General features: G+C 48.2%; 10 protein-coding genes across 10 annotated transcripts; 7 read left to right on the top strand and 3 right to left on the bottom strand.

Moving 5' to 3' along the window:
• Positions 1–280: 280 nt before the first annotated feature.
• On the top strand, positions 281–1,111 carry LCP9604111_6987 (uncharacterized protein; the record flags this gene model as incomplete). The annotated part of the gene is made up of 1 exon (XM_039074968.1): positions 281–1,111. The coding sequence occupies one exon, from the start codon at positions 281–283 to the stop codon at positions 1,109–1,111; it is 831 nt and encodes a 276-aa protein (XP_038926989.1).
• Positions 1,112–1,544: 433 nt separating this feature from the next.
• Positions 1,545–3,533, bottom strand: LCP9604111_6986 (RBR-type E3 ubiquitin transferase; the record flags this gene model as incomplete). Its single annotated transcript, XM_039074967.1, has 1 exon — positions 1,545–3,533. The coding sequence occupies one exon, from the start codon at positions 3,531–3,533 to the stop codon at positions 1,545–1,547; it is 1,989 nt and encodes a 662-aa protein (XP_038926988.1).
• A 696-nt stretch (positions 3,534–4,229) lies between these two features.
• Positions 4,230–5,028, top strand: LCP9604111_6985 (phosphatase PAP2 family protein; the record flags this gene model as incomplete). Its single annotated transcript, XM_039074966.1, has 3 exons — positions 4,230–4,277; positions 4,329–4,518; positions 4,574–5,028. 3 exons carry the CDS (start codon positions 4,230–4,232, stop codon positions 5,026–5,028), a joined length of 693 nt encoding a protein of 230 aa, XP_038926987.1.
• Positions 5,029–5,385: 357 nt separating this feature from the next.
• On the top strand, positions 5,386–8,786 carry LCP9604111_6984 (FAR11/STRIP family protein; the record flags this gene model as incomplete). Its single annotated transcript, XM_039074965.1, has 5 exons — positions 5,386–7,365; positions 7,418–7,530; positions 7,583–7,725; positions 7,781–7,910; positions 7,961–8,786. 5 exons carry the CDS (start codon positions 5,386–5,388, stop codon positions 8,784–8,786), a joined length of 3,192 nt encoding a protein of 1,063 aa, XP_038926986.1.
• A 2,216-nt stretch (positions 8,787–11,002) lies between these two features.
• On the bottom strand, positions 11,003–12,647 carry LCP9604111_6983 (agmatinase; the record flags this gene model as incomplete). The annotated part of the gene is made up of 9 exons (XM_039074964.1): positions 11,003–11,090; positions 11,142–11,292; positions 11,350–11,442; positions 11,499–11,716; positions 11,765–11,986; positions 12,039–12,122; positions 12,194–12,284; positions 12,351–12,447; positions 12,507–12,647. The coding sequence occupies 9 exons, from the start codon at positions 12,645–12,647 to the stop codon at positions 11,003–11,005; spliced, it is 1,185 nt and encodes a 394-aa protein (XP_038926985.1).
• Positions 12,648–13,457: 810 nt separating this feature from the next.
• On the bottom strand, positions 13,458–15,002 carry LCP9604111_6982 (MATE family efflux transporter; the record flags this gene model as incomplete). Its single annotated transcript, XM_039074963.1, has 2 exons — positions 13,458–14,359; positions 14,414–15,002. The coding sequence occupies 2 exons, from the start codon at positions 15,000–15,002 to the stop codon at positions 13,458–13,460; spliced, it is 1,491 nt and encodes a 496-aa protein (XP_038926984.1).
• A 1,174-nt stretch (positions 15,003–16,176) lies between these two features.
• Positions 16,177–18,202, top strand: LCP9604111_6981 (uncharacterized protein; the record flags this gene model as incomplete). Its single annotated transcript, XM_039074962.1, has 7 exons — positions 16,177–16,409; positions 16,495–16,808; positions 16,867–16,956; positions 17,014–17,637; positions 17,696–17,770; positions 17,832–17,959; positions 18,023–18,202. The coding sequence occupies 7 exons, from the start codon at positions 16,177–16,179 to the stop codon at positions 18,200–18,202; spliced, it is 1,644 nt and encodes a 547-aa protein (XP_038926983.1).
• Positions 18,203–19,681: 1,479 nt separating this feature from the next.
• Positions 19,682–20,443, top strand: LCP9604111_6980 (SDR family NAD(P)-dependent oxidoreductase; the record flags this gene model as incomplete). Its single annotated transcript, XM_039074961.1, has 2 exons — positions 19,682–20,189; positions 20,247–20,443. 2 exons carry the CDS (start codon positions 19,682–19,684, stop codon positions 20,441–20,443), a joined length of 705 nt encoding a protein of 234 aa, XP_038926982.1.
• A 1,521-nt stretch (positions 20,444–21,964) lies between these two features.
• LCP9604111_6979 (uncharacterized protein) lies at positions 21,965–23,014 on the top strand (the record flags this gene model as incomplete). Its single annotated transcript, XM_039074959.1, has 1 exon — positions 21,965–23,014. One exon carries the CDS (start codon positions 21,965–21,967, stop codon positions 23,012–23,014), a length of 1,050 nt encoding a protein of 349 aa, XP_038926981.1.
• Positions 23,015–23,343: 329 nt separating this feature from the next.
• LCP9604111_6978 (transcriptional regulator family TF) lies at positions 23,344–24,866 on the top strand (the record flags this gene model as incomplete). Its single annotated transcript, XM_039074958.1, has 2 exons — positions 23,344–23,835; positions 23,892–24,866. 2 exons carry the CDS (start codon positions 23,344–23,346, stop codon positions 24,864–24,866), a joined length of 1,467 nt encoding a protein of 488 aa, XP_038926980.1.
• Positions 24,867–25,013: the final 147 nt, after the last annotated feature.

Below are 25,013 nucleotides of genomic sequence, written 5' to 3'. Positions count from 1 at the left end.
GGTTTAAGGCCAACATCAGGCGAAATACAGGCACTAAGGCCGCAATGCATTATTAAATCCGAAAGTAACCCTGGCTCCTATGCCCCTGCGTACAATGTAGTCAAGCGCTTCCAACCTTGGAAGGGTCTCAGCCCAGCTGACTCAGACAAGCAATCAACAAAAACCCCAAGCCCCTACCAGCGCAGCTCATTATACAACTGGAATTCAAGTTTCAATTTTACAAAAGCATCACAGACTATAGATGCACACCCAACACCCAGCCCAGACCAGGGCTCTCGCGATGCCCGAGATCGTGATCTCAATCCTCCACCAAATGGACATGCGCACCCTAATCGCCGCCCAACGTGTCTGTCACACCTGGGCAGATCCAATCCGCACATCACGCTCACTGCAAAAAGCCCTATTCTTCATCCCAGCCAGCGAAAACAGCGGGACAGATACACGAGTCTACAACCCATTGCTGGCACAAGCATTCAAATCAGCATTTCCATCAAAAGACCTGCAAAATAGCAGCAATGTAGGCGCCAGAATAGAGGACATCAAACTCGCTGAATTCGATCTCGCGAAAAGCCCGGCTAAGATGGAGATATATCTCCGGCCTGAAGCGAGCTGGCGCCGTATGCTGACGCAACAACCGCCAGTCTTCACGGTCGGACGGTTTCGCAAGGGGATTGGGCAAATGGGTCTTTCTTGGTACCAACAAAAGGCAGCGCGGCAAGATGAGGGTCTTCGTATGGGCACGTTGTTTGAATTGCTTGTTCAATTGAAGTGTTATGAGTGGCATTCCGGGTTTATTGCGATTTGTCTGGGTGGAGCTGAGCCTCTTAACACGCCGCTTAATATTGAGGGACCGGCCCAACGTCTCTTCACGAATGAGATTAATAATGATTGGAGGGTTATGACTGCGAACTTTGATCTCGTGCTTATGACGAGCTCTATGAGCACATGTATGGATCCTGACTCGGATGGTTCCGATTACACGAAGAGTATAGGTGAGGCTGTATGGGAGAAGATTTGTGAAACCTATTGCAAGTTGGGATTGACTGTCACGGAGTTGAAGATGGAGGATTATAATGAAGGATCCGCGTTGTGGTATGCATGGGTTTATTAACATAGGAATTGTATACCCATGCGCGCTACAGAAAGACGGAGTCAAGCGATCGACAACCATAGAATTATGGAGATATCATATAAACGCAGAATATCAAATAGACGAAGCGCAAGCAACGCACGTTGTATGTATAGAGGAGTATGTATGGGCATTTCCTGCGCTTGGCCAGAGAAGAGCTAGTATATGAAAATGAAGCAGAGAATAAGAAAATCCAAAAAAAAAGCAAAGAGGGAAACGCAACGGGGTGTGCCAGAAGACGAAGGGGGAATTGATGAAAAACGCAATCAAAATGAAGGGGAAAATGTGAAGAAAAAAATGAAAAGGAACATCAAGTCGTTGTATGCATCAATGTCATTAAGACGCTTTTTGAACAGGGAAAGACCAAGATTCTTATGTGCCATTGAATGTTGAGTCATGCACATAGATCCTCGATCTAGAAGTCATCGTCCATCTCATCACTATCCCATTCGTCTTCACGGTCATTTTGTACTAGATCCAAAAATCGCTGAAGACCAGGATGTGCCTGCGCTCTACCTGGTCGGATTGCAATAGCCTCCCATCGTATGGGGCCGTCTTCGTCTGCCAATGGTTCTGCTGGAACCTCTGCCCACTGTACAGGACGTCTAGGATCACCTGCCTGTGGAGGGAGACGGTGGGGAGGAACTTCCGCCCAGCGAACAGGGCGTCTGGCTTGTCGTCTCGCATTTCGGTTTCGTACCTCGGCCATTGCGCGAGCTTGAGCCTGACGTTCAGCCGCAGCAGCGCGGGCAGCTGCGTGGTCACGTTGACCAGGTCTGCCGCCACCGCGGTTAATTTGGGGCGGAGCGGGTGCGGGAGGAGGAGGATGTCGGTGAAGGTCGTCTTCATCATCATCAAATTCAAATGCAGGGTGGTCGTCATCACTTTCGTCTGTTTCTTCCTGAATGTCTACCACAGGTGGGTCATCATCGAAGTCTAGGAGTGCGTCTGGGATGCGGTGAAGTGCTTCAGCCCCGTCGGGGTTGATGCCATCACCACCTTCCAAATCCCAAAGACGATTGTAACATTGGCCTTTCTCGTCGTTGAAATGTTTGTATGGGTTGTCTGCACTCAGCCAGGCCGAGCAAAGGTAGCAGAAGTGTGTGTCACACTGGAAGCAGCGCATGTGATTGCATCCCATTTGCTTTTGGCAGGGCACATTGCAAGTCGGACAAGGGGTAGTGTACAGACGCAAGTACTCTTCGGTCGCTTTTTCTTCCTCCGTGGGCTCGCCGTCGCGGCGTGGGAAACAGCGTACCAGTTCACCATGCCAGCCCTTCTTACAGACGCAGCAGAATGCGTAGTTGCAGTCTTCGCAGATAGACACACGCTCCGCCATAGGAGGAAGCTCTCCATCGTTCACTTCGCCGCGGGCCTCGGATCCATCTTCTTCGTCAGAACTATCCAAGTCATCCGACATAGGATCTTCTGGCTTGGGGTGCCGCTTGGAACGTGCAGCTCCCTGGCACCATTGTCGTGGACAATAGACTGTGGTTTTATCGGCTTCAATCTTCTTCTTCCTCTTGAGGAATGCATATCGCTGAACCATTTCAGTTTCCAAAGGAATCTGGAGTAGCTCGCTTGGTCCCAGAGTACGATCACGCTTCTTGCGGGGCGGGGTCTGGCCGTCGCCCGGTACAGCTACAGGTCTCTTGTTGTATTCGCAATCCGGCGCCATGCATTTCACACTGTCAACATCACCCTCGGTGATGCAGCAATTGTAGAAATCCTGCAAGCATTGAATGCAGAATACGTGGGAGCAGCGAAGTAATCGATGGCAAATGGTGCCCTTCTTCGGTTCAAGGCATACCCCACATTCGAAAGTCCCCTGCTCAAACTTTTCCCGCTCGGCATTTTTGTTGTAGTCTAGTAGTCCGATCTTCAAGTCCCGCGATAAATATATTTCTCCCGACGGATTCTGGATATTGAAAGCAGTTTCTGCCAGCTGCTGGAGATGGTCAATATAGGTAAAGACGACTAGATCCTTTCCGCATTCCTCCCAAAGTCGGTTGCAATCGTTGGATAATTGATCTATGACGGAGGGAGGTAGCCACGAGGGGATCGTTTTTAGATGGACGATAGGCGGCTTTTCGGTTGGATAACCCTCTGGCAATTCAATCTCGAGGTTAAGCGGAGGTAGGTGCGAGAGAAGATGGATGTCTTTAATAGGCGGCTGGTCTAATTCTCCCTTAGACTCGTCCAATGAGGTTGGAGGGGTGATGGCGGCAGCTGCAGGATCAAGCGGTTGCTGAAAACATATTGAGGTCGGGGAGGAAGGTGCGACTGGAAGATCGAGAACGGCTTTGAACGGAGAGGACGGATCGATTTGAATCTCTGGAAAGATGGCAGCTATCGAGGAAAGCTCGACTGAGCGCTCATCCTCTGGAAAGTCGAGTTCGGTCATGGCGGGATGAAACCGAGTATGATCACTTGTGAAGATTTCTCAGGTGGGGATGATTATATATTTGCCTCCGGTATAACGCTAGTGGATCGCAAGTTGGAGACAATGGTGTCTCCTGCAAAAACTCTCAGCAACGCTGGCTCATGACTGTCGTAAAAAAATCTGAAGGTAATGATGACCGATCTCAAGTGAACTGTCACTAAGGACGATCGGGCACAAAAGGGAGGTTTATATCCTGCAGGAAGATTCCCTTCAAATCAGCGTTGTGACTGAGATCCTGGTAAAAATTCAGACCAACCAAAGACGAAGAGGTGCCGAGTATTCCTTCTATGGGCCAATGTTCGGCTGAAAGTCGGGAGGGGTCTAAAAGATGATGCAATAGAGAGTCTGGGGTTTGGATAGAGAACAACGGCGTCATTGTTTGAAAGTGAAGTGACTAGAAGGGAGACGAGTGAAGAGATGAAGATATGAAGAAACCAAAAACCCCAAAAAGAATGGCAAATCCCCTCGGATGCCTGAAGATATGAAGGAAAAATAATTCGCCAAGTCGAAAAGCCCTGGAAGTCCCCGCTGCCCAATCTGCTTATCGCCGATAAGGGAAAAAGGCTTGGCATCGGGATATCCCTGAAATGGAAATCTCCCGAATTTAGGGGTCTCTGGAACTTTCGAACTTCCCTCCATTCACTCTTTTGATTCATTATGGGAGACACTCCGCTGGCGTCGTTGTCTCTGACTCATGTCCACTACGTTAGTTATGTCATCATATCTCTGTTGACTTGCCACTGACTATGTTTCTAGAACCCTGAGGACCGACTGTCCTTTGCCTCAGCATGGCTAGCCCTGATTCCTCAGGCACTATGCGTTTCCTATGCAACCTTGATCTGGTCAACAAGGGAGGTGGAAGTTATCCTGATGTTTGTAGGGCAGATGGGCTGTGAAGCCTTGAACTTTGTCCTCAAACGTTTCATCAAGGAAGAGCGACCGAAGGGTAAGTCGGCGATGTCGTCTGGGTACCTTCCAAAACTAACACGTGTAATTCGCAGAAATGTTCGGCAAGGGATATGGAATGCCATCTTCACACGCCCAATTCATGACCTTCTTCTCCGTCTACCTCACCTTCTTCCTTCTCTTCCGTCACAGCCAAGCTTCCGCCAGCTCATACCCCAATGTTGCCGTCCTATTACGAGTCCTGGTCATGCTAGGCCTTTGCATCGGAGCTGCAGGTGTCGCTGCCAGTCGCGTCTACCTCAACTACCACACCCCGAGACAAGTCCTTGCTGGCTGTGCCGCTGGATTTGTATGCGCCTGCGGCTGGTTCATGGTCACCAGCCTGCTCCGAAGCAGTGGGTTGATCGAATGGGCCATGGAAAGCACTGTGTCCCGGTTAGTCAGAATCCGTGATCTCGTCTTAAGTGAAGACTTGGCTGAGGCTGGCTGGCAACGGTGGGAGTCTCAGAGGTTGAAGCGTCTCGGCCTCAGTGGGAAGAAGTCGGAGTAAGGGATAGCCCCTTTTAGCGTATACTACCATAGTAGCGAGCGGACACCTGCCTGTTGATTTTAACTGCCTGATATCAATTATATTCTGACTCTTTCTATCTATTTCGTAAATCTCGTACACAATGGCTTTGTAGTCCGGTCACGTGTCAGCTGGCCTCCCGCATCAACACCGCAGCCACACCCCTCGTGCATTGCGAAGACTTTACAAAATGTGTAGTGGTCCATTTACATGAGTTTCGTCTAATTTTCGTTCCTTCTTTTCGCTCTTTTCACTGATGTATGGAGCGTTGGTACCCTGGTGATCGATCCACCGAACAACTTTCTGCCAGGAACACAACAACTCAACAAGTCCCCAATGATGGACGCGCCTTCAGATCCACCCGAATCCACTATGCAGGAGCATCATATTGTCAAGGCGGATGAGGTCGACCAAACTGGGACCGATATCTCGCCAGTTTCAGACGACCAACTCTTGGAGGAGGTCGCTGAGGGGCTCCGCCAGGAACAGGCCTCGCAAGCCGCACCCGCTCCTGAGACGGAGTTCTCTGCGCCCGAAAAATTTATGAAACGACCTGAACTTCGTCGTGAAGGCTCTGCTCCACCTCCTCCGATGCAGCCGCCCCCTCCAGCTCCCGTTCAGGAGACCACGGACCGGGGTGCGAGCTCTCTGAGCTTATCGGAGTTGCGGAAGCTTGTGGGTGAAATGCCCAAGATCGAGCAACCAGCCTATGCTTTTGAATATGCCGATGCACAATCTTTCCCCGATGAGCTCGACGAGTGGTTCCAGTATAACGCCTTTGATCGTGTCATGTTGATGGGCATGAAAGGGACTTTTAACAAGAAATGGCCTACCTTTTGCCAGCGACGCCAGCGAGACACGCCCGGGGTGCCTTGGCTTGAGGCCTCTAAAGACTTACGTCGTTCGTTTATTACTCGGATGCTCGAGGATCTGAAGCTTTCTGAAGTCTCCGCGCGATTGGAGGCCCTTGAAACCATTTGCTATGTGGTCACTGGTGTATGGGGTATTAGCGGTGGGAGAGTGGCACCCGACTATCCTTCTGATCTAAATCCCGAGTCAGCAGCCGAAACGCCACTGCTAAAGTCAATGCAGATTCAGTGCATCGAACAGAATGTTTCCCTTCTCGAGGAATGCTCGGGCGTTACTGCATTGGTACAGTACATGTGTCGCCTTTTTGATAAGACCCGCTCAGCACTCGGATCTGACACTAGTGACATTGATTACGAGCGAATTAACCCTGGCGATATTGCGGCCCCGGAGCGTGAGGCCAACTTGGTCCTCACAAGCTTATACTTCGCCGTAGAAGTAGGTCGCAGGCAACAGGCGCGCGACCCTCAGTGCAGCTCAATCCGCGATGCACTGACCAGCTCCAATCCCAATCTATTGGTCTCTATTGTTGAAATTATCGCTCGACTGCGCTGGGACGAATCTGCCAATATTCCGCTGACCAGGATCCTGCTGTTGTTGTGGAAGTCGCTGCTTCTCGTCTTTGGCGGTATCGAAGATTTAAAGCGCGCAAAGGAAGTACTAGAGCCTGATGTTTTCTCTGAGAAGGATGATGCCAAACGCAGGACACCATTCTTATACGCCTCCCCTCTGGACTATCATCTCTTCCGCCAGGAAATCACTTCCAAATACCCAGCTTACAACCCTCCGCCACTTGTCGTTCCGCTAGAACTAGAGAACAATTCTATTCTACCCCCTCTTCCACACAATGCAGCCAAGATGAACTCGTCCAGTGGTATCTTTTGTGGTGTTGCCCCCTCGATTTCCGGTGGAAATGGCTCTATCCTTCAACAGGCCGTTCATATTGCAACCCCGGCGCCGTCCCCACCGCCATCTCCCGCTGGACCAGGAGGGAAAGCTGGGAAGAAACAGAACTATCAGACCAACCAGAATTTCCCCTTCATGTACCCTCCTCTGGATGATTCTAGCAACAGCATTGGCGGGAAGGGCACAACGCAACGCCAGGATGCCTTGGTTGGAAAGAAATGGGAAGGCAGTGATGTTCCTGCGTCAATTATTGAAGCCGGAAAGCTTTTCTCGACCCATGTGAAAATGACTCGTGCGATGCGACAGCTTTGGCAGGAGCGTGAACACTTTATGCAGTACGACCGTGGCTGGAATTCCGAGGACGCTGCTCACTTCCCTGACAACATTTCGGATGATTTGCCAGATGACTTCGAACATCTAGATTTGTTAGGTGACGAGGAGAATTTGGGTGACGAGGAGAAGACCGAGCCTAAACCGAAGCCAGCAGAGAAGGAGACAGATGATCCTGATATCCAGCGGCGCCTGGATGCGGTTGACTCGTTTTATGTGAGTGTACGGTTTCGAGACCTAATCTCGACATTCGCTTACTGTTTACCAGACCCATACTCTATCTCACCTTCAGTCCATCACCATCGTATTCTTGAAAATCATCTTGACAAATGTCAGCGCAGTGGTCAGTCAGGCTACTAGCCAGACTACGCAGGGCATGAGGTGAGCTCAGACACTTCCAATAACAAGGAATTCGTTCTAACATAAGTTTTAGTAACGGTCATTCCATGAACGGCTCTCACAATCTCCTTTCCGATGCATCCATCGATGAGCTAGACAACATTCGACTTCGCGAGATCACCGGTAAAGCCGTGTCTGGAACTCTGTTACTTCTCCTTAAGTGGTTTAAGCGATCTCGTGAGTCTAAAATCTGGGTGTTTTTGTCTTACTGATCTGCCGCTAACTCATCAAGATATCTTGAAATTCGAATACATGACACAGCTGCTACTCGACTCCAACTATATCCCCTTGATTCTCAAAATGTTCGCACACCAAGACGTCGACCAAACGGTGGCAAATAAGAATGACCGGGAAGATCTATCGTAGGTTACTCAATCTCATTCGCTAGCTCGCTCACTAACACAAAAACTAGTTTCTTCCAGTTCTGTCAAAACAACACGGACTTCCCCTTGGAATCCGATGAAAACTCCGGTGGCGACACCGAAAGTGAAGACGAAGCCATGCCACCCCCAATCTCCCGCCACCGCGACCCAACGGCAAACGGCAGTATGGCAAGTCTCTCCGAAGAGGAATCCCTAGCGGATATTTTCAACGGACCGACACGCCCCGAAGTCGACGAACTAGGCTACCCAACCGCGCCCCTCCCCAAAGAACCAATCAAAGTATTCTCCTTCCGCAACTTCTTCTCCGCCATCAATTACCTACACATCATGCAAAAGATCACGCGCAACAAAGCCCACCGCTGCCTCTTACTAGTGCAGTACAAATCAAGCAACATTCTCCGCAAGGGCCTCAAGATTCCAGACCCGTATCTCCGCTTCTACACCCTCAAACTCTTCAAATCCCAGGTCCCCTACTGCGGCCGCAAATGGCGCCAGGGTAACATGCGCGTCATTACCGCTATCTACCTGTACTGCCGCCCGGAGCTGCGCGACGACTGGCTCGCTGGCTCTGATGTCGATGCTGAGGTTGATGAGGCTTTGCCGTTGGAACAGGCACTTCGTGGTCTTACGCACTGGTGGCATCTGCGCCAGTACAAGGATGTCATGGGCGGTGAAGAGGGTGCGTCTATGATGGAGGAAGAGCGTGATTTCTTTGTTCGAGAACTTGAGTCTATGGGCTGGGGTGGTGCTGCTGATGAGATACTTAATGGGACTTGCGAGGAGGAGGTCAGTGTTCCTGCGACGCAGGGCAACGAATGGGACGGTGTACCGCTGCCTATGGAGGGGTGGCCGTGATATCCCTGTCTTCTGAGGCAATGTGATCAATGAAAGTGTTTTCTATACCCGCTGTGGCTTTTCGGTTTGGTCATAGTCATGTAGTCAATTTTACTGCTATGTTTATTGTTTATGTTCGGGATTTGCGGTCTACTTTCTCTTTCCATAGTTATTTTAGGGGATTAGGTCTTGACGCTGGGCTCACACCTCGTTCCGATCCCGACAACGACCCCGTCTTCCATTAATCCTAAGTCCCTATATATACTCCGTATCCGATGTCAGCTTCTAACATTCTACTCCAGTCAATGACTACATCATTGACCCAAGCCAGGTCCGCACATTCATCGTCTGCACACCCAGCTGCTTGCCCAATTCTGTCGAGGTACTTCGCCAAAACTATCTTGTGCGCCATTTAATCCAACGTCTACAGCAAGCTATCAATAAATAAGGCCAAGACGTCGACTTACGGTTCTCACTTCTAATAGAAACTTGTTGCCGAACTCAAAATGCTTCCTGATACTACCTCCGTTGCTTGTGCTCTTTCTAACTAGCCACCCGCGTGCATAGGGATCTTCTCTCGTCAAATCGAGGCTTATAGATCGGACATCACACGTCGATTGATCTTAAAAAGATCAAGCAAAAACTAATGGGACGAGCCGGGATCGAACCAGCGACCTTGCGAACTTCAGTCGCACGCTCTCCCAACTGAGCTATCGTCCCATCTGGGATGATGTCATCTTCAGTATTGGAATTCCAATTGATGAAGATTATGGTAGAGCCAAGAACTAGTGAAACTAAAGGCAACTATGACTTCTTATCTGATTCTCCTAAGTCCTCCTGAGTATCTAAGACCTTGTATCATACTTTACTACTACGAATATCATCTGTACGGCTTTTCAGACTTGCAGGATACCTCTTCAAGTCGTATTCAGCCCTCTAAAGCGTGTGTGCATTCGTTTCATAATAGGCATATGCATATTTGTGCCTCTCGGTTCTGCTATATGACTAGTTATTATTTGAATAATCACGAAACTAATTGCCTTCTATCCACGGTTCAAAATATATTTCCAATTCAAACGCAGGGTTGAATATATACATTGAAGTCATACGAGGTCCATGGTCATATTTTTGTAATCATGTCCACTTACTTGTAGTTTCATTCCGAGGTTCATTAAAAGGTTATATGGCCTGGCACTCGCCGCAATGGTTACAATATATATTTGGTTGTGATCGGAGAAACGCTGGTACATACGCAGTTGATCGATATGGGTGACGATGATGAGCTTATGTGATACCCCGCTATGGCATAACTATACTGTATTTACCTATTTTGGCGGACAGTCTGTGTTTATTTCTGCATGAGCTCGTGTAGGAATATTGCTGGTGTTGAAAGCACCAACTGCATATATATAACGGTTTCTTTCCTACGTCTTTCTATGGTTCTCAGGCCTTAATACATACATTGCATCGCTTAGTAGATTGAGTTACTAAGTTAATATCTTCCGGTAGTATTCAAAGATATTAGGATGCACCTATAATAGGCACTCGTGTACTGCGAGATGGTTATCCATTGCATTCGTAGATGCCGTTTAGAACCCTAGGAAAGCGACCATCCTGTATTATTTAATCATGGTATCAACCTGGCGATCTTCTCCTATCCCGAATGGGACGATAGCTCAGTTGGGAGAGCGTGCGACTGAAGTTCGCAAGGTCGCTGGTTCGATCCCGGCTCGTCCCATTGTTTTTTTTTTTATCAAATTGATAATTTCCCCGTTTTAATTGTTAGCAAATATTTATGGTCACGCAGTTATTTTTGCCCAAAAGATGCGCTCTTTCAAAAGGGTATCTTAATAAAATGGCATAGAGTTGGGCCGGACTCTTACCGCATCGGGAGTTGCAAGGCGCTATACCAAAGGATCCCTTTGACTTGATTGAACATACAACATCGCAATAAGATTTATACTTCTCGGGCGTGTCCAGATGGGGTACGGTAAAATCATTGGTTCATTTTATTTCATTTCAATGCAATCTAATTACATTGTATATAGTAACTGCCATCGTGGACAAGAACATGCCTCGGCCACCATATCATCATGTCTCACTTTCAATTTGGTCTTTGACATGCAAAACTCCTTTCCGATGTTCTCTTTCTCTCCTCAACCAATACTCGTTACACCAAAGCCTGAAGTCCGTGCTCCCAAACACCACAATGACATACCCACCAGCTCCACCAGCCCTCAGAGCTCATGAGACGACTCCCCAATAGTCAACGGGCCCTTCTTGACCATGATAGTAAGGACTTCATAAAGCACATCAGCGGCAGCCCTGTAGAAAAGTCAGTATTTGTTATATCTTCCACCACTCAAAGCAACCTACATTGTCGACAACTCCGCATTGGTATCATAAGCCGGCGCAACCTCAACGATATCCGCACCAATGAAGTTCAAGCCGTCAAGACCACGGATGATCGTCCGCAGCTCGCGCGTGGACCAACCGCCAGTCTCTGGTGTGCCGGTAGCGGGTGCGACTGGATTGTATTATTAGCGACCGACAACCCACAATAGACATCTCCGACAAGACTTACAAGCAGGATCCAAAGTATCGATATCGATAGAAAGATAAACGGGGTTTTCAGTTCCGACACGGTCGCGAATCTTCTTGATAATACCGTCCGTTCCTAAAGTCGACAATCATTAGTACAGAGCCAACCTTGGAAGCGACAAGATAACATACCGATAACATCGATCTCTCTCGCCTCAACAATCTCAAAGCCGCAGTATCCATCGTTCTCGTAATCGGAAGGACCAGATAGGGTCGTGCGAATACCAGCATGGATATTGGTATCATTCTTCAACAATCCTTCCATCGCCGCATGGTAGAAGTAAGTGCCGTGATTGATACCCGCAACCTGAGTAGGAGAGCCACCGAAGACCTTCGGCTTCCACGAGTCCCTAATCAAATTAGTTAATCGTCCATGCTGTAATGCTAAGAGTACTCACAAATGACTGTCAAAGTGAATCACAGTGACAGGCCCATAGGCCTTGTTGATACTCCGCAGCAAGGGCAGTGTGATGGTGTGATCACCACCAAGGGTAATAACACGAGGAAGGGTCTTGCCAGCACGCGAAAGACCGGGTTTATCAGCATCAAGGTAAGGCTTGCGCATCAGGATGCTGTTGTGTCCCTCTTCGATCTGCTTGATTGCCCAGGCGTTGTCGTATCTATGTCGGATTAGTTTCTTGTCTTTGTATCTCCCGTCGAACGCAAACATACGAAGTAACGGGAACATCGCCACAATCCAAAATTCGCATATCGCTAGTGAACGGGTTCGCCTCCAAAGGCACATTGTAGCCACCGCTAAAAGGATAATTTCGTCAGCCTTGTTCGTGCCATGCATAACCATCTCTGTCTCCCGGGCTGGTACATACTAGAGATTGAGGCGGCGAGAACCTTGTCTGATACCGCTAGGTCCGAACCGGGCACCGGGTCTGTAGGAGGTTCCGGTATCGAAGGGAGCACCTGTTCGGTAGATATGTGAGTAGGGGCATTGTATGAGATAGTCTCGATCGGCTGGTAATGACTAACCTAAGAAGGCAATGTCGTATTTCTCGGCATCACTGGCCAGGCATGGGAAATAGGGCAGGCGGCCGAAAGTTGTGATTCCGGAGAATACGGAGTCGGCCTTGTTCGTTTAGTGAATGGCTTCGTTTGAGTTGAAATGTTATCAAAGGGGTTGCTCACCTGTTTGCCGCCATCTCCTGGGAGTGTGTTGTACCAGAGTCCTTCGTGTGGACCAGCAAGCTGGGACTGAGACTGGTCATGGTTACCATGAGCTGTGACCAGAGCAGAGAGGACAACCAAGCCCGCGATGGAGGCAATCATTGTGATATCAAGACTCAAATTTATGTAGAGAAGAACTTGAAAGTGTCAAAGTGAATACAAGTCGTTTGGATATAGTGCTAAAATGCAGGGCCTTCCATGATATATGTAGTCATCCATTCTAAGATATTTATTCTCTACGTTCCAGCTTGCCACGCGATAGTAATCCACTACCGTTATTGCCCTAATACAGACACGATTGACAGGAACTCGGCAATCGTACTATCTGCACTCATGAGCTCAAGATTGCAGTCAACCTCGGGAAAACAAGACAAAGAGAAAGTCCTTTGCCACTGGTAGGCAGCGTTTATCCTCCCCGCTCCCCGTAACTTCCCTTTAAGGAACCGACGTCAGGTGGAGCCTCGGTTGGTGGGGGATGCGGTTAAGGGCACATCATGCAAGGCAAAGCTATCCCGTCCCAAAAGGGAAGTCCTTGGGAGTGGGAACGTGAGATAAATATTAGTGGGGAAGATAACTGACTGGGGATGTATTTAGGGTTATTAATATATGCGATGGCTTATCGGCCGGTCGTCATTGGTGGCTGGCGATCTGCTAAATCCAGCATCTGGTAGTGTGCTTGTCCGACAACGGAGGATATTAATAGGGATGTTGTATAGTATAGTATAGTATATTGTAATGTATTATTGAATGCGATGCTGTTCACAGTACAACCGTTAGACGCATCTGTGATGTGTTGTAATACTTCGCATCTAGCGGACTTGTAAACGCCAAGAACAATTCAATTTCTATCTAATTGAGATGACAAACTCTATGTATAGCTAATTCTTTAGCCAATCAAATATCTACTATCCTTCAAATCGCATCCTCCAGAGTCTCATGTACATCCATGCGCTGGAAAGCCTTCTGCACCTCCACATCCCACCGACTGCGCGCAACAATAACCCACTCAAACACTCCAACCAAATACAAAGCAATACACTGCCCAACCCACAGACCCTTAAGTCCCCAGCCATGAAACGCAAGCCAGATACCTAACGGCAATGCACCGCAGTAATAACTCACCAAATTAACCAGAGCACCCACATGCTGCCGTCCCATTCCTCTCAGACTCCCCCCACAACTCCCATTAAGCCCATCGGCAATCTGGAAAAGCGCCACATACGGCATGACTTCAGCCGTAAGACGTACAACATCCGAATCATCATTGAAGATCTTGGCAAAGTGATCCCGCGTCCCGATAAGAACAGCTAGCACAACGCCACCACAAACCATACTCAGCACGGCAGAGGTATGCGCCGCGCGCGCCGCACCGGTATCATCTCGTTTTCCTAGTAGATTACCAACGCGGCCGGACGTCGCGACTCCAATTCCGAAAGGAATCGTATTGAGAACTTGATCGGCTGTCATAATGACACTCTGAGCAGCGAGCGAGACAGTACCCAGGTGGCCAGCTGCTAAAGCGACGATCTCAAATGCCCACCATTCTGTTCCAACGTGCACAATGCCTAGAAGAGCGAGTCGTGCAAAGGTGCGAAGGTTTTGGAATGCCTCGCGCGACCATCCGCCCCAACACTCTGCGCCGTTGATGAAGCGTGCGTAGAGAACTAGCAATGCAAATGAGAGCCAGTAGCAGATTCCCGTTGCGAGAGGTGCGCCTAAGAGGCCGATCTTGAATGTGTAGCAGAATAGGTAGTTGAGACCGGCGTTTAATGGTGAGGTAATTAGCAGCACGTATGTTCCAGCTCGCATGATTCCTATATGATGGTCATGTTAGTATCCATACCCGGATCAATCTCGTGCAAACATACCTTGAGCTTGCAGATACTTCTTCATAACCTCGAAATAAATATATCCCAAACCCCCAGGAATCAAACAAGTTAAGAACCTCGCGCTGTCGTGTGAGAGTTGAGGACTCTGCCCAAGGAACAAAAAGACAGGCTCTGAACAAGCCCACAAGATAGCGACGGGTATATAAAAAAGACCCAGGACCAAGAAGCCCCGCTGAAGCAGAATTCCCAAGTCATGTTTGTTGGAGCTTCCCGTGAAGGAGGAGGAGGCGAGTGTGTCCATAGCCGTGGTACCTCCTAAAGCAATCATCCATCCCGTAACCATGGCGAACATCTGCGAGAATGCACTCGCGGCGAGGTTCTCCGGTGATGAGCGACCGATGATCAACACCGATATTGTTTGAAGGCTGTTTTGCAGAGTGTAGGCTAAGATTACGGGAGTTGAGTCTTTCAGCAAGAGCCAGAACTCGGCGAGGATGAGGGCTCGCGAGAATGGACTTTCATCTTCGGAGTCGTGCAATGGTGGTCCATTGTCGATGGGCTTGGCGAGGAGGGAAGTATACTCGGTTGGTTGGTGACTTGAGCCTCCATTGCTGGAGGGGTTGGGCATGATGGAATTGGCGATATGTGCTTCGTAGTAAATTTGGCTCCGGCTTCAATATGTGATGGTTTTTAGGAAGTGGGGGCACAGTACGGTGTGAGTTCTTCCACTTGTTAAGCAAGGGAGTTGGAAGAAGCGAAAATACTTCCTGTTAGCAAACTGCTTTCGATTCGGAAAGTGTGAATTTATTTCAAGATTATGCCACGGCCAGCGTGGAGTTTGTATATGCACGAATATCTGGTACCAGTCAGTAATACGAAAATTCGCTACATGTGTATTCAACAATGGATACATAATACATAGCCAGTATGATTGAGATAATCAAAGCAATAATCGCCATGACATGTGTATTTTTCTGTTGGTCGAGTATCTCAAGTCCAAGTCCGATACCGGACGGTTCGACGCGGCAGGGTATTCGGTATACAACACGCGAACATGTTAGAGCCAACACTTCTGTGGCTTCAAGATTGGAGAATGAGATCGAATAGATCAATCTAGTCTTGATCTCTAACACGGGGAAGTCCACTGATGTTCTCTAATTGTTGCCTCGAAGTGGAAGTTGACTAGAGCGCCTTATCTTTCGCCTCTTATCATCGTCTCTGGCCAGTTTGATTGGTGCATGCAGACAACGTCCTCAGCACTCCTGTCACTTTGATAGTGGCGGGCTTTTTGCAGCAATGATAATCCTGATAGTTATGAAATAACCATTCTAATGGTTTGTGTACACAGAAAGGAGCAAGAAGGGAATGGCCACAATTTGACTGTAACTTGACTGTTTAGTTGTATACCTAATGAATGAGATGATATGACTTCCCTTAAGGTAAGGACGACTTTTATAATCAAAACAATGGTTATAATAGTATGCAGTGCCATGGCTTTCACAATCCGAGGCTCATTAGATGTAATAGGCTGAAACGTGCTTCGTGGAATTATAGAAACCCTAATGCGGTGCTTATCAGCTAGGCCCTTTCATCAGGAGATTCCGAGATTCTACCCCGGGCCCCCCGGCAGCACGACCAATAGACAGCCAAAGCTTGGTTCAGCACATGGCAACAGATAATCGACAGATCTAGTATATATGTCTTATATATATCATCTCCCAGATCAAGGCGGGCTCTAATATCATAGTCATCTGCCGGCCTATATACTCTTGGATACGTATTCAAACGCAAGAGTCTACAAGATGGCATCTTGCCCAACAGAAATCGATGACAAACGCGAGTTTGGAGAAAAAGACAACCAAAACGACGATGTCGACCCAACCAATACTCCCATGGAGGGCACTCAAGTCCTTCACAATGCAGCCGTCGACAAGAACGGAATCAGACTTCACCCCCAGCCAACATCAGACCCCCTAGATCCATTAAATTGGTCAAGCCTCCAGAAAAATGGCATACTATCTATCGTTATGTTCAAGTATGTACCAAATCAGCTCCGGGAATTGCTCGACATTGCCAGAAAACAATCTACGTCTTGCTGACATCTTGCTAACCCTTGTTAGATATTTCCTATTCACATACCTCACAACCACCACAGTTCCATCATTTCCAGAGATTCAAGATCAATACTCGATCAACTATTCGCAAGTCAACTGGACAGTCGCCGTGCCAGCATTAGGATTATCCGTCGGACCACTCATATGGTCATCCCTTGGTGAGATCTTTGGCCGAAGGGTGGTGTTCTTAGTCGGGACAACCATATCACTGGCCTCGACCATTGGGGCTGCTGGAGCTGATAGCTATTCGGGCTATATGGCTGCTCGCTTCTTCCAAGGATTTGGAGTGAGCCCAGCATCTACAGTCGGAATGGCAGTCGGTATGTCTCAATCATCACCTTCAGACAAGATTTGTATCTGACATCTAGTTTGACAAAGTGACCGATCTGTTCTATGATTATGAGCGTGGTCAGAAGCTTGGCTTGTGGGTTCTAGCAATTGATGCTGGTCTGCTTCTAGGTCCTACCTGTAAGTTGTTCGGACAGTTCAAACCACCATGCGTCAAAAGCTAAGATTTATCACCAGTTGGCGGCTTTTTGGATCTCGTCAGTGCCCCATGGATAAACTGGTTCAACGCAATCCTCTTTGCAACACTACTACTTCTCGAACTCTTCTTCATGCCGGAGACCCTCTACCCCCGCAACAAGATGCTTCAGCAAATGCCCCGTCTTGACGGCAACAAAGCTCTCCCGAGTGATGTTGAAAAGCAAATAGCAGGAGACGAAACGGCGACATCCATGTCTCCGGAGACCCTACCCTCCGAGCTACGCCGCACAAAGAACCTCCCTTTCATCAATTGGCGTCCTATTCCCGGAATGCGCCATCCCAAGCCGTGGGACTCCATCACTCGGTTTGTATTGACGTTCCAATTATCCACAGTGGTTATCGCAGTTGTCGGATTCAGCTTCGTCTGGTACTGGTGGGTTTTATCTGTTATCACGATGGTACCGGCAGCGTATCCGAACTACACACCTCTGATCCAGGGACTGCTGTTCCTTGGGCTATTTCTTGGGACTGTCCTCTCGGAGATTGGGTGCTCTGGGCGATTAAGTGACTTTATTGTCGAGAAGTTGGCGAAGAGGAATGGCAATATCCGCGTTCCGGAGATGCGGTTGTGGCTGGCGTACCCGGCTATATTGATCACCACTGGTGTGTTTGACTTGCCAGACTATATGTTGAACTCTACTGATAATAATAATTATTATAGTTGGGTTGGTTGTTTGGGGAATCAGTATCGACAAAAACTACCACTGGATGGTAGGCCAGGTGGCATTCTTCCTATGTGAGTTCTATCTTCCGGATTATATCATAAAGCATTCGACGCAGTGCTGACAATCCTCTAGTTGCCGCTGGTATCCAGATCGGAAATACTGTAACCAGCAGCTACATTGTGGACTGCTACCCACTACAAACAACGAGCGTGATCACTTTCTACGCCGTATTTCTGAACCTGAGTGCTTTTATCAATCCGGTATGTTGTCCAATCCACCTTGATAATGAGCTATTTAGATATTGATAACTGACTTCTTGGTAGTTCTTCATTGCCAATTGGCAAGCGTCTTCCGGTTGGACTTGGACATTCACTGCCCAAGGACTTATTGTACTTGGTGGCGGGTTTTTGGTGTTTGGTGGTCTGCATATGTTTGGGGCTTGGATGCGTGCAAAAGCACCACAGCCTTCGTGGGTCAATCCGGAGTTTGATATGGATCCTTGATTCGGTGGCCTGCTCTATGGAGCCATATATGGGACCCGATTTATTTAACTAGTTATTACAATATATATTCTTCATATTAGTCAACCGGATAATTCGGATAGTATCGATTTGTTGTACTGTTGACGTGTACGAGATCCGAATCAGCACCAACCGAGGCGAGGCAAGACAAAAGAAGCCTGAGAACGATGTAAATATATAAGATGAGTAGATTTTTAGACATCATTTGTAATACTATCTAATTCTTATGATTTTTAAACCGTAGGCTATGGTGGGTTTCTATGTCGTTTTGTATGTAGCCCACACCGGCAAAAGGTTTTTGATTCATAATATTAATTAAGCTTTTATCTCTATCCCAAATGGGACGATAGCTCAGTTGGGAGAGCGTGCGACTGAAGTTCGCAAGGTCGCTGGTTCGATCCCGGCTCGTCCCATTAGTTTTTAACACTTTTTTTTGCTGCTATGGGACGAAACGATATGGGAGTAAATCAATTGAAGTTAAGTAAGCATCAATTAAATCTTCGTAGCAGTTTCTCTGGCTCGCATTGCACAACCCCTCTTTTTTCTATGATAGTGAGAGATGACCAGAGAAAAAAGGCAGGTGCAGGGCTATTCTTTTCTCTTGCGGGATCTATCTGCTCGGCTTGATCCAGTCTCCCCTAGTCATGATATAGATCTCCAAGAGCGTTAAATGTGTCTAGAGTTGATGTGTGGTCTGGTCCTAGTGCTTTCTCACGTCCAGTTAGAGCCGCAGAAGCATCTATTCGGCCTCACCTATCGGCCTCACCTATCGGCCTCACCTAGCTTGTCTTGCTTACTATATAAGGCCCCGATATTATGAACAGCGCCTAGGGTTGATACATGGTCTGGCTATAGCGCTTTCTCGTGCCCACCCAGAGCGTAGAAATATTGGCTAATCTTGATAAGCCCAAAGAATGCTCGAAGTTTCCGACCTGCAATCATCCGCATTAGAAACCCCAAATCAGCTTAGTGTTCTGATTTAGGAAGTAGGCGACGTTGATATTCATGGGCATCCAGGGGTATATACTATTTCTTTTGTACGCTATTGGTCGACTAAGAGCTAACTTACTAGGAGAAGCCTCGGTTACAAGGCGCTGGCAGACAATTCCAAATCGACACTATCGAATTCGGACCGATCGTCCATCGTGGACGCAATCGGCTCCATCGATCATGTATCGCAGCCACAATATGCAGCTACTGAGTTTCCGGCTCGATAGCCGGTGGAGTCCTTATTTGATGTGGGAAAACAAACAAAGAAAAGATTCAAAAGTCTTCTTGATTGGGTTCCCCGAAAAAGCAAACATTCAAATAGATATTTACTAACCAGCCAGTTCTTTTAGTCTTGCTAACCGGCCCCCCCTTTACCCTGCCCTCTGTGACATTCTTCTCTTCTCAGAAAGACTCTCATGCCACCGTCCAAATCCTTTTTTCTTGACATATATTAATCCCAAAGCAATCGTCATGGCACCGCGTCTGTTGAACAAGATATGTCTTATCACCGGTACAGGCGGTAGTATGGGACGTGCAGCAGCCCTCAAGTTTGCCGAAGAAGGCGCCAAAATCGTCGGCTGTGACATCAACACTGTGACCGACGCAGCAACCATCAAAGCTGTACGAGAGCTAGGTGGTGAAATGATATCCATGTCCCCATGCGATCTCACAAAACGTGAGAACTGCGAGCAATTTGTCAACCTAGCCATAAAAACATATGGACGCATCGATGTGCTGTACAATAATGCAGCAATGGTCTACATGAGCTGGCTCGATGACGGCAAGGATGACGACTGGTACAAAACAGTTGACCAGGAGTTAAGCCTTGTCTACCTGTTGACTCGTGTTGCATGGCCATATCTGAAGGAGTCAGGTGCATCTATCATCAACGTTGGCTCTGCCAACGGCTGGATTGCAATTCGTGGAGTGCCGGCTATCGCCCACACAGCTACGAAAGGTGGTGTTATTGCCATGACACGTTAGTTCGCCATGGAAGGGCGTGAGCATGGTATCCGGGCCAATTCAATCTCACCAGGCCTTATCCAGACTCTGCAAACTGCACCTTTGCTTGAGGACCCGCAATGGAGATCGGATTTAACGCAGAAGATCATGATTGGCCGTATCGGGCAGCCAGAGGAGATCGCGGCTGTGGCTAGCTTTCTTGCTTCGGATGAGAGCTCCTATATAACCGCTGCAGATATTCGGGTCGATGGTGGTATGACAGCCTGGTAGTGGAGTTATGTACATATATCTTGTTGAATGTGAGATCAATGCATATCATCTCCTATTAGGGTTAACTACCAAGATAAGCATGTAGAAGCTAAAATATGCCATTGCAGCGAGTGTGACTGCTCTAGTCAATGCCGAGATGACAAAATATGATACAATAGAGGAATGCGATAGACATAATTTGGATATATATAGAAGTTTCTTGGTTCGTGGCTCGTGTATTGCCATTAAACCCGAGAGAGGTATGACTTACTATTAAATGTGATGGGAATGTCCGATTTATGCGATAGTGCGTGGATGGATTCCTGCTTCCAGGATATCATGCACACATGGTGCCAATATATGACTATCACAAATGTGGCATGTCTAGTATGTTTACAAATCCCGGTCTACGCAGACGTATAGCCCCTTTTAGGAAGTGTTTTGATGCTTGAATGCCCTAATTAGCACCACTCTTGACACCGCTTTATACAGTGTAATGCAAGTTATCCATGTATTAAATGAAGCTTTTGGCACCATACAAATTCTTGCATCTCTGTTTTTGGAGGTGGTTGGCGTTTGCAAGTTTACACCGCCTTCATGCTTTGTGCCATACCGCCTACGGGTAGTTCTGCCAGCAATACGGAGTACCGAATGGGGAAACCCGGAATCATCAGATAGTTAGAACTCAGCGCACAGGAGGAATACCTACACACGACACACAGAATGAAAAGGGAATGAAAAGGAGTTTACAGGACTATGTTCTATTAGGATAGAAGGATGATTGCTATGGTCTGTATGACTACGCTTACTAGCTGACCTCCTTGGATGGTGGTGTTGCTGTGTCACTCTTGTCTTGTCTCATTACCTGTCTTGTCTGCTAGGTCAGACTTCTCTTTAGTTACTGATTGCATACTTTGATTATTAAAGCATATGTAATGGTAACTAACTACAACATACAATATGATTCAATTTTCCTGCCGTTCCAAAATAGGGCATGAACGCATCAGTCCTCAAAGGGGCTCTGAACCCTGAGAGGTATGTCTGCGTACCCGGCCGGACAACGGGATTAGATTTCTGCTCAAATGGGTATATGGACCGGAGACATCCCTGCCATTTCGAAAGCTCGCAAATCAAAAATCTCTCACGGAATCAGTGGGTAAGAGCGGTTACTTGAAACCACCAAAAAAGTCAGAAGGGGAGTCAGACTCATCTACCTTAAACCCATTAAGCCCATTAAACCCGTCAGTACCTTAATTCCGACAGCATGACAGTCTGACTACTAGTAGTCAGATGCTTCTCCGGGGTTCAAGCTCTGATGGCGAAGTTGGGAACGGCACCTCCCGTTCTGTGTAAATTATTCCTGACCAATCACAGCGTGGAACGGCACCGTCGATTCGCCCCCACATCTATCCATGTACGCATCTAGGACAACGTTGCAAGCACAACATAGAAAATGAAGGACGAAAGTATTTATACCCTGCATTGCGACGCCTTTCAATTTCAATTCTCATCATATTCCTCCCCTTCCAACCTCTCAGCAAAATGCCTTTCTATAACTCTTACCCAGGCTTCCTCTATCGCCAGTTCTTGGTCTGCCCTTCCAAAGCCCCATCCACCACCTCCCTTCGCGGTAAGGCAGGTATCGTGACAGGCTCTAATACTGGCCTGGGCTATCAAGCTTCCGCCCAGTTTCTCGGCCTTGGACTCTCCCATTTGATTTTGGCCGTCCGTAGCATCTCCAAAGGAGAAGCTGCCCGAAACTCCCTTCTCGCCTCGCTTCCCGCCTCGGTCAAGCCCCCCGTGGTCGAGGTCTGGGAGCTGGACTTAGGCAGCTATGCCAGTACTATCGCCTTTGTCGAGCGCCTCAAGAAGTCCGACATTCAGGTCGACTTTGCTCTTCTCAACGCCGGTGTTGCCAACTTCAACTTCACCATCAACCAACCCACCTCTCACGAGTCAAGCATCCAAATCAATTGGCTAAGCACGGCTCTCCTGACGCTGCTATTATTACCCGTGCTTGATCAACAGGCTGCCAACAACCTCAACCGCGCTCGCCCGGTGATTTCCATCGTCGGCAGTGAGACAGCCGCCTGGGCTAAGTTCCCCGAGGCTCAGGTATCTATCAAGCAGGGACTTCCCCTTATCCAAGTCTTGGATGACAAGGCCAATTTCGACATGGGAGATCGTTACTATACCTCCAAGTTGCTCTACCAGCTCTTCTTCCTTGAGCTGTTCCGCAACCGATCCAGCGCCAAGCGCTCCACGGGCGCCATTCTGAACTTGGTCAACCCTGGTTTCTGTTATGGCTCTGAGTTGCACCGCACGGCTGAGGGTGCCTTTGGGAAAGTTCTCGCAGGTATGAAGAGAGTTATCGGTCGCTCTGTCTCCATGGGCGCTCGTACCCTGGTTCACTCATCGGTGTTGGCTGGCGATGCCTCTAATGGCAAGTACCTGAGTGACAACAAGCAGGCTCCATTTGCAGGATATGGAGACAGTGATTCTGGCAGAATCATCCAGGCACAGGTGTGGAAGGAGACAATCTCCGAGTTGGCCCCTGTGGTTGACATTGACAAGGTGTTGTCGCAGATTTAAATTCTTGTGAAGACGTTTGGGTTCTTTTTTTGATTCTTTTGTGTAATCATGCGTAATGTGCTGTCCTTGGTCAATTCTTCTTGTCTTTTGTGCTTACCTAGGTAGTCTCCTATACTTCTAAATGAGAAAGCTGTCGCATTCACTTGCTGCCGTAAACGGATCCACCTGATCAGATGATGACTAACATTCCCAATCCCGCCTAGATCAACGTATCGTGATTCATTGGCATTTGGAACAGCGCGAGAAGCTAACTCGTTATGATTTTGGCCCCCTGAAATGACTCGAAGAATATCTTTGCGGATTGTTTCTCTTCATAGGCAATCATCACCATGACTTTAAAATCAGTGGATGGGCTCACTCCACCCGAGCTATTACATTATCTGCCTACATATCGAGTATTGATCTGCCGGCGTTGCAGCTACGCTATCCAGCCTGGTGCTGTCGCTCGCCATCTTAAGGAAATCCACCATCTTCATCATTCATCGCGTCGAGCATTCATCGAATACGCCTCTAGATTTGAACTGACCCAACCTAATGATGTCGTCTTGCCCGATGAAACCCAGTTCCCAGTGCCTTTACTGCCCATACAAAATGGGCTAGCCTGTTCCTTTGCTCGCTGTGCTCATCTTTGTGTTACAACCAAGCGCATGAAGCAGCACTGGATGACTGTTCACCATATCGCAGCCTCTGATAACGGAGGCTTCTGGGACCCAGTGCCATTACAAAGCTTTTTTCGAGGAAATGCCTTCCGCTACTTTACCAACCCAGCGTTGTTGATCTCGTCGTCATCATCTGCCAGTTCCGATGGGCTACCGAGTACCGTAAGTCAAGATAATGACCACCAGCCACTATCAATCCAACTGATTTATTCCTTTAGGCTGTGACAACTCCAGCTTCAAGATCGAATCATGGAGAATCATGTCCCTTACAACCGTTGATCACAACCGACGTAGGATTACTCGATCATTACCAGAACCATACCTACAAAATCCTCACATGCGGCCCGGAGACAGATGATGCATTTCGAATCATTGTTCCCCAGTTAGGCACGCAATTCCCCTTCCTACTCCATGGAATCCTATCCTGTTCCGCCATCCACCTTGCTTTTATCGATCCACCCAATCGAGTATATTACACGATCCAGTCAATCCGACACCAAAATCAGGCAGCCCCTGCATTCCGATGGGCAACTATGCACGTGGATAGTAATAATAGCCAGGCCGTGTTGGCTTTTGCATTCTTCCTCGTCGTCTATACCCTAGGCTCCCAATCCAACGACGAACCATTGTTTCTTAGCAATGATGATAACCCAGAAGACGCGCCGTCATCAAACTGGATCGAGATACTGCGTAACGGCTGCTCCATGCTCTGTCCCGTCTGGACGGAACTCAGTACTGGCCCCTTGGCACCTTTTACAACCCTTTGGCGAGAGGATCTCGGCGTCACTGCCGACCCCAACGACCCACTTCTAATTACTCTACTCTCCGTCATACCGGACCGTGAATCCGACTCCGCTGAATGCTCTATATACCGCGATTCGGCTGTCAAATTGGCAGTCGCTTTTGCGTTTATCAAGACTTGCGGACCTTCGCCGAGTATCTGGGATGCTCTTAATTCATGGCCAATGCGCGTTTCGCCTGACTACCTGGCCCTATTGAAACAGAACAACCCGGGTGCTTTACTGCTATTGTCATACTATGCTATCCTTCTACAGCCACTGAGGGGAGAATGGTTTCTGGAAGGTCGCGTCATCAGATTGGTAGATGAAATCGCCCGACGATTAAGGGGGAATTGCTCGACACAGATCTGGAAGGTGTTTTCTACCATGCGGGAGGAGTATTTTTCATACTGATTTTATATGATTTGACGTTTTGAGTGATGATGTGACGTTTTACTATATTAACAAAGGGATTGATAATGCTACCGGGGGGGGGGGGGGGGGGGGGGGGGGGGGGGGGGGGGGGGGGGGGGGGGGGGGGGGGGGGGGGGGGGGGGGGGG

The sequence above is a fragment of the Penicillium roqueforti genome, assembly GCF_015533775.1.
Source record: "Penicillium roqueforti strain LCP96 04111 chromosome Unknown scaffold_20, whole genome shotgun sequence".
Lineage (NCBI taxonomy): Eukaryota > Fungi > Ascomycota > Eurotiomycetes > Eurotiales > Aspergillaceae > Penicillium > Penicillium roqueforti.
The sequence above is the reverse complement of the archived record's forward strand: the minus strand, read 5'-3'. Positions and strand labels throughout refer to the sequence as shown.